The sequence below is a fragment of the Gracilinanus agilis genome, chromosome 2 (genome assembly GCF_016433145.1).
Source record: "Gracilinanus agilis isolate LMUSP501 chromosome 2, AgileGrace, whole genome shotgun sequence".
In the NCBI taxonomy this organism is placed as follows: domain Eukaryota; kingdom Metazoa; phylum Chordata; class Mammalia; order Didelphimorphia; family Didelphidae; genus Gracilinanus; species Gracilinanus agilis.
In genome coordinates this window covers 270,258,852-270,266,682 of record NC_058131.1, presented here as the reverse complement: position 1 = coordinate 270,266,682, position 7,831 = coordinate 270,258,852, and the positions used below count along the sequence as shown (strand labels likewise).

The window sequence follows — 7,831 nt, the reverse complement described above, 5'->3', positions numbered from 1 at the left end:
ATCCCCACCTGTTCAAGTCCTCCCCCTTTCCCCACTCCATCTTGTGTAATTCCTGACTAGGAAAATGGGGCAAAGTGTTGCCAAGTCTTCCTGTATGAAGTCTCCAGGATTGCCCAACCCTTCCTGAATTTGGCAAAAAAAATTAATCAACATCCTCCCTAGGGTGATTGAATGCCAAAATGGGCCCATATATATGGGTCCTCGGGACAGTTCTCTTACTCTACCTCTGCCTTCCTCGTCGAGCTCATCCCCCCCCTCCCCCCGTCACTTGCCCAACTCACCATCAGACCAATACCCCCTGTAAAAGGATGGCTGTGAGTCTCTTATGGATGGGGTTGGCCCTGCTTGGAGTGCTGCAGAGCCAGGCCCAGCCTGAGCCCAAGATCCCTGCCCCAGACCTGTCCAGAGTCCCTCTGCAGGATAACTTCCAACTAGACCGGGTGAGTGGAATCCTACAATGGAATCTGAGGTGTAGTCAGAAAAGGGGAATGTCAGGCTCCTAGGAAAGGGTTTGGGAAAGGAATGGTAGAACAGAGAGAGGAGACAGACACCCACATAGCAGAAGGCAATGGGGTACAGCCGGAGGAACACTGACCTCTGAGCTAGGACATCTGCTCTCTGGTCTTAGTACTGTCTCTAACAGTAGAGAAAGTGTCTCTAACAATAGAGAAAGTATCTCTGCTCTCTGGAAGACCCTAGTCTGATGAGGAAGAACTTCCAGTCTTGGGTTTGACACTGGTGCTCTAGGGAACTCACTAAAGCTGTAAGTTCTAGAAAAGGCACCAACCTGCAAGTGAATTTCTTTATCCAAGAGTCCCTTATGTCACTGAGATCCCAAGTCCTGTCCCTGTCTCTATTATTATTAGGACTCCTGCCCAAATACTCATGATTCCAGCCCAAATGGACAACTCTCTAAGCTCAAAACATAAACTGAGCTCATTTGCCTCTACACATGTTGCTCAAGCCATTTCCTAGTCCTAAAGTTCCCCCCTCTTTCTCTTTTCACCTACTGAATTACTATTCCTCTTCTAAAGCCTCAGATATCACACTTTCCAGAAAACTGTCTTTGATCCCCTTTGATCTGGAGAGGGTAATGACTAACCTTCCCATCCCTGTCCCCTAAAACTCATAGAGCACTTTGGTTTCTAATTATTTAATGCATTTATCATGTAATGCTATATTTCAGAGTTACTATGATGGTGTCATTTCCCAAACTAGACTATAAGTTCTTTGAGGGTAGGGACCCCTCCCTGGAGCAACAAGGCAGTGTAGTATAAAGAGTGCTGGCCAGGAGTCAGGAAGGTCTGAGTTCAAAATCTCACCTCAGATACTTACTAGCTGTGTGACCCTGGGCAAGTAATTTAACCTCTGTCAGTCTGGGATAATAACACCTTTTGCATCACTGAAGCTGTCTCATATAAGGAAAGTACTGAGGTGATTTAGGAAAGAAAACTATTACCCAGCCTCTGATTCTGTCCTCACAAGGGTTCATTTGCCCTAATCGAATCACCAGGGATGTCATCTGTCCTAGAAACCCTGCCCTGAGGAACTCTTCTAAGTCACTTGTACAATAGCAACCATGAGATTTTATATATCTATAACAGCCACTATCCTACATGTGGGAGATCCAAAAACATTTTGAAAACAGTCGCTCTCTTCAAGGAGCTCAGTTTCTAATTTATAACCTATAAATAACCAATTATATGTAAAATATTTACCAAGTGGATGAAGGGTAATCCCAAAGGGGAAGGCACAAGCCCTTGGGGTAAGGGGAAAGGCCTGCTTCAGAGGGGATTTATCCTTGAAGAAATCCAGGAAATAAAGAGGTGGAAGGAAGGGAGGAGGAAGAGCATTCCAGATTTGGGAGACAGCCAGTACAATGGCATGGAGAACAGAAATGGAGAATTGTCATCACTAAGCTATGTTTCCTACTTCAGATCTCCTGGTTCCGAGGTTAAGGAGGGAAAGAGAAAAGTAGTCCAAGATTGTGGGGAAGGATCAAAGTTGAGTCCTCTGCATGAATTCCATCCTCTACCTCCCTCCCCATGCCACCACACCAATCCGTCGATCCTTCCTACAGTTTCAAGGGAAATGGTTTGTCGTTGGCGTGGCAGGGAATGCCTTCACAAGGGAAGACCAGGGACAATTTAAGATGTATTCCACAGCCTTTGACTTACAGAAAGACGATACCTACAGGGTCACCTTCAAAGTACTCAGGTAAGGGGGTGTGTGGTGGGGGGTGTCAATCGATGTTGGCAAGAGACAGCTTTGTAATCAGTTTTCCCCAGTGTCCTTAACATGGGAAGGGAGCTCAGAGTAAAGGAAAGAAACAGATTAGGTTGGGATTGAATCAGAGAAATCTTAATGAAGAAAGTGAGCTTGAAGGTTTGGGGAAAGGGGGAAAGAAGTGTATGGTAAAGGCATTTCAAGGGCCCCTGGGGGTATTTCTTTGAATCTTAACTTTATAGTTTCACAATAACAAAAATATTTTATGCACAAGTCAATAATGTTTTCCATTTGCATTAAGAGAAGGGTCTTTGCCCTCATACGCTATTGAAATTTCCTTAAACAATTTTCAGGGTAAGGAACTTGTATTCCTTCTTATAATTTTTTTCTTTTTTAAATCCCTATCTTCCGTCTTAGAATCAGTACTAACTATTGGTTCTAAGGCAGAAGAGCAGTGAGTGCTAGGTAATTGGAGGTAAGTGACTTGCCCTGGGTCACACAGCTAGGAAAGTCTCTGAGGTTACATTTGAACCCAAGACCTCCCATCTCTAGATCTGGTCCTCTGTCCACTGAGTCATCTAGCTGCCCCACCTTTTCGCCCACTTCTTATAAACTCTTAGGAAGAAAGTTCAGGAAATGTCTTTTAGATAGGATGGGACTTCTTAAGGAGACTTGTGGTCCTAGGTTTAAAACAGGGAAGCTTGAAAGTCTTTAGACTTCCCTCTGGGGAGTTTTTCTGGGGTGATACCCTCAAAACTCCAGAACCCCTGAGTGAAAGCCAGCCCTATCTACCTGTCCTCCCAGAGAGATCTGAGAAGTTTCAGAGTTTGGGGTAGTACAGTTCACACAGGAGTCTAACAAAGGTATCAGAGCTTCTTCTAACTCCAGGGTCCCATTTTCCCAACCCCAGCACCCAGGTGGAGGTGGTCCCCATATGTGGTTCAAGGCAGACATAGGTGGAAGGGATGCCAGAGCAGGTACAGATGGTAGTTCCAGGTTATATAATGACACTACTATTCATTCACCCATTTTCTCTTCTCAGGGATGATGAATGTGAAAGATTTGTGAGAACTTATGTTCAGAAGGGTCAACGGGGCCATTTCGCCTTGGGCAACCTCAAAAGTGAGCATGGGTTCCTCTGAGTCAGGTTGGGGCTACTCAAGCATAGGTTCCAAAGGACAGACCAATAAAAATGGGAGGCAGATCTACCTAGACAGGTGATGAGGTATCCCACCAGCAAGCAAGGGGAGGGATGATATTTTTGGCATCACATCCAAGAGCCAGCTTCAACTTTCTCATTCCTTCCTCCCTCCCCACCCCACCCCCACTCTTGTGGGTAGGTTATGGTCTGCAGGATTATATTATCAGAGTGGTAAGAACCAATTATAACGAGTACGCCATCATGTACTTTAAGAAGACTTTGAATAACGTTGACTACTTCAAGATCGTTCTGTATGGTGGGTATTCTGATTCCTTCTTCTCCTCCTTGTGGATAGAACGCCAGGGCCTTCTGCCTAAATCCCCAAAGGACTCCTGGCAGGGTGATGAAAGCAAGGGAGGAAGAGATTCCAGAACTCTAGCCACTGAGCTTATCCCTTAGCAAAGAACGATGATCCAAAAAGGTCTTACTTAGTATCCTGGAAGGATGAATCAAACAGAAGTTGAAATGTAAGGATAAGTGTCACACTTGGGTGACAACAAATAGTTCGTGTGAAAAAGATCAGGCAGCTTTTAATTGACGACAAACTCCATATGAGCTAACAGGGTAGTATATGGCAGCCAAAAAAGCTAATCCAAATCTTAGGCTGCATTAATAGAAGTATTGTGTGCAGAACAAGGGAGGTAATAGTCCCATGGTGCTCTGCACTGATCAGACCACATCTGCAATATTATGTTCCATTTACATCCAAAGGAGGTCAACCAGGATGCTGATGAGAGGCAGGTCAGAGGACTCAAAATCATGTGATAAGAAGATTGTTTATCCTGGAATGGAGAAGAATGAGAGGGGATGTGATGATTATCTTCAAATACCTGCAGGGTTTTCATGTGGAAGAGAGATTAGATTTGCTCCATTCAGCTCCAGAGGGCACCCAAAGTGTAAACAGGCTGACAAATGTTTCAGCTCATTCTAAAGGGGTCCTTCTATCAGTTGGAGATGGCCAAAAATTTAGGGGGTCCAATTTGGGAAATAGCAAGTCACTGGAGACATTCTAAGAGCTGGATATCTACTTGTCCCAGATGTCAGTAAGGAAAGGTTCAAACTTCAGGTAAGAGTTGGACTAAGGGATCTCTAAGTCTCTTCCAATTTGAAAAATTCTTTGTATTACTGAGCCCCACCCCTGCATGCTGATTACTGGCCCCAAATTTCTAGCCACTGGGGTTCCCTAGCACCATAGCACCCCTCGATCTGGCTCTTCTCCCTGGGGTCCCTGGCACTGGGGGGGAGGGGGGGGAATCTTACTGAGAGCTCTACTTACATCCCTTGGGATATTTCATTTCATCAGAACCATCTGGTCAGGGCTTAGCCAGAGCTCAAGGTAGGGCACTCTCTGGAATGAGTGTCAGAAGGGCTGGATAGGTACAGAAAAAAGTCTCTAGGAGGATGTTAGTCCTCAGGGACCAAAATTTGGTTTTCCTCTTAACTATAGGGAGAAGAGATGATCTGAGACCTGAACTGAAGAAAGACTTCACTAACTTTGTCAAGACATTGCGACTCACTGATGAAAACATCGTCTTCCCAGTAAAAATCAGTAAGAAAAAAATTCAAAAAAAGAAAAGGAAAGGAAGAGTTAATGAGAGAAAAGAGTGATAGATTTTTAAAGGGGGTGTTGTAGGAGAGCAAATAGAAGAAGAAATGCTGGCCTTTGGCCTGGCTATTAGCCAGAAAGCCTGCCATTTTCTCCAGGGCTCCTGTCCTCTTCCCCAAAGGCAAGAGGACTTAAAAGGATATAGCATACATCCCTTTTTGGCACCAATTCCAGGCCTCACAGAAGACTCTCTTTTTCCCCCTTTCCATTTCCCAGTCCACCCACATTCTCAGTCAGGGCAAAAGATAGAGGGAAAATATCTTCATGGGTCCCTATTTCGCTCTCTCCACATTTACCTCCACCACTGAGCTATTTCTATTTTGTTTCCAACAGATACTTGCATTTATGATGCCTGAGTATGGTGTGAGTATGGACCAACACCAATGAAGGGGGGGGGGGGGAGTGTTTGCCGGGAAACTTAATCTGGGTTGGCTATAAAGGCCATTTTATTCTGCTTATTTCACGAGAATCTCTGAACACAACTTCCTTACTCTCAGGGAGGAAGGGATCAAGGTGACAATATTTCTCTGAATTTTCAATGCCTTTCCCTTTCTCTCTCTCTGTCTCTCTCCCTTTGTTGGTTTGATTTCTACTTTTCTTTCTGTCTCCTTCATTCTTCTCCATTTTCTCTGAATTTCTCATTCTTTTATCTGTCTTTGATTCACTCATTGTCTTTCCTTTCTTTCTCTCTTCTCCTGTCTTCCCATCTCTATCTCTTTGTGTATGTCTCTGTCTCTCTCCATTTTTCTGTCTTTTCTGCCTCTTTTCATCCCCGTTTCTATCTCTTCTTGTCCTGTCTCTCTATTCTCCTTTCACCCATTCCTTTCTCCTCTTCCATTCTCTTCCATTGTCTCCTTTCCTCTCCCATTACCTCCTTTCCTCTCTGTCTTCTCTCCCTCTCCATCATCTCTCCATTCTCTGTCTCCGGGTTTCTGTCTCTGTATCTGTCTACCCTCCCCCTCCACATTGCCATCCCTTTGTCTGTCCAGTTCATCTGTGTATCACATTTCCCACAGGTTCAAGTCCTCAAAAGGCCTCACTTTGCCAGTCTTGTTTCCTGGGTCTTCTACTATTTTACTCATCTCTTGACAACCAACTGGAGACACCTGATCAGCGCTACCGACTCTCTTTATAAGCACAATCCCCTTTCCCTCTTCTTGTAGCCTCTGCCTGACTCCACAACATGGGACTCCTCTCACCTGTTCCCCCTTTCAACTGATAGCAATGGAAGAATAAAAAAGTGTATCAAGGATCAGTGAATCTGTTTTCATGACCTTTGGGTCATCTAAGTAGGGAAAGGAGGTTAGAGGCAGGAGGGAGGGAACACCATAGTCATATGTCCCAGAGTGGGGCCATATGGTCAGCCTGTAGCTAGCTGGCCAGGCAAGTCACAGGACTATAGAATTTAGACATGGAAGGTACCATTAGAGATCATCTTGCCCAAACCTCTCCCTTTACAGATGATAGATGGATAAATACAAAAAAGAGAACCTATATCTAAATTCATAGTGTGGATTGTGGGTAGAGGAACGAGGGAACACAAGGGTAGGATGGCCCAGAGAACTAACTGGTCAGCATTCTTATGATTGGTCAAGCTAGGACTCTGAATGATCCTTCCTTCTCTCAAGACAGAGTCATACCACATTGGAAAAGAATGTGGTAAATCTAGTTGTAAAACATGGATTTAAGTCCACCTTTCCCACCTGCTTCTTTCTGTGTGACTTTGGGCAATTAATTCTCTGGGCCTCAGTTTCCTTATTGATAAATTGAAAGAGTTGGACTAGAAGTCCTCTAAGATTCATTCGATTTTTAAATCCATAAACCTAAAACTGTTTATTTAATAATTTGACTTTACCCAGCTCAGCCCCAAGGAATTTTAACTTAATCAGTTAACAAACACTGAGTACCAACAGGGCAGCAGCAAGGTGGGGCAGTGAATAGAACTCTAGCCTGGAATCAGAAGACATCTCCACAAGTTCAAATCCGACCAAAGACACTAGCTATGTGTCCCTAGGCAAGTCACTTAGCCCTGTTTGCCTCAGTTGCCTCATCTGTAAAATAAAGTTGGAGAAAGAAATGGCAAACTTCTCCAATATCTTAGCCAAGACAACCCCAAATGAGGTCACAAGAAGTCAGACATGACTGAATCATAAGTGCCAACTACATATCCCTCCACATAGATGCATAGATTTATACTTAGACGGAACTTTAAAGGCCTTCTAGTCTAACCCTCTTGTTTTATAGAAAGAAATGAGGCAAGAGAGAATATGTGGATAAACTCAAGGTTGGGTGGTAAGCAGAAAAACCAAGATATAAAATTATCCTCTGATTCCAAGTCCAATAGTCTTCCCTCTGCTCTGAGGGAGGATTCTCATCAGTGAAGAAACCTGCCTTCCAAGCTGTAGAATTTTATTTCACTGAAGTGTGAAGGTGCCAGGAGTATGGCTGATGTGGCCACAACCTAGAGAACTCAGGGATTTCTTCTGGGTCCTTTAAGGCAAATTAAAGACTCCAGGCCTGATATGCAAGGATAAATGCAGTGGTGGGGCTCAAAACCAAGATTCTCAAGGAAGGGCAGGACTCGGATCTATTCACTACCAGGAGGACCATTACTAAAGGCCCCTACTCTCTCAGCTCCCCACCCTCTCTCCTAGGGAGATGCCACAGAGAAGTCATAATAACCATGAGAATGATGTGAACATCACAACCTCCTCCCTCCCCCAAAGGGTCTAGACCTAAAGGACAAGATAAAGGCTAGAATAGAACTTCAGTTTTCTAGGGTTAGCTCTAGACTGGAA

The 7,831-nt window shown here is 44.3% G+C and overlaps 1 protein-coding gene across 2 annotated transcripts; it reads left to right on the top strand.

Annotated features, from left to right (window-relative positions):
• The first annotated feature begins 273 nt into the window (after window positions 1-273).
• On the top strand, window positions 274-6,285 carry LOC123235157 (neutrophil gelatinase-associated lipocalin-like). Of its 2 annotated transcripts, XM_044661231.1 has the most exons (7): window positions 274-440; window positions 2,081-2,217; window positions 3,269-3,348; window positions 3,567-3,683; window positions 4,875-4,976; window positions 5,367-5,396; window positions 6,050-6,285. In XM_044661231.1, exons 1-6 carry the CDS (start codon window positions 309-311, stop codon window positions 5,387-5,389), a joined length of 591 nt encoding a protein of 196 aa, XP_044517166.1. In that variant the 5' UTR covers window positions 274-308; the 3' UTR covers window positions 5,390-5,396; window positions 6,050-6,285. The 2 variants fall into 2 exon arrangements, with proteins under 2 accessions (XP_044517166.1, XP_044517165.1); XM_044661230.1 differs by lacking the exons at window positions 5,367-5,396; window positions 6,050-6,285 and having other exon boundaries at window positions 4,875-5,241.
• The last annotated feature ends 1,546 nt before the right edge of the window (window positions 6,286-7,831 follow it).

What these genes read in the sequence shown, in the direction of transcription:
- LOC123235157 (XM_044661230.1), top strand. Translation starts at nt 309, where the DNA reads ATGGCTGTGAGTCTCTTATGGATGGGGTTGGCCCTGCTTGGAGTGCTG. An exon ending in ATAACTTCCAACTAGACCGG is followed by an intron (nt 441 to 2,080) that starts GTGAGTGGAATC and finishes TCCTTCCTACAG; the next exon opens with TTTCAAGGGAAATGGTTTGT. An exon ending in CGCCTTGGGCAACCTCAAAA is followed by an intron (nt 3,349 to 3,566) that starts GTGAGCATGGGT and finishes TCTTGTGGGTAG; the next exon opens with GTTATGGTCTGCAGGATTAT.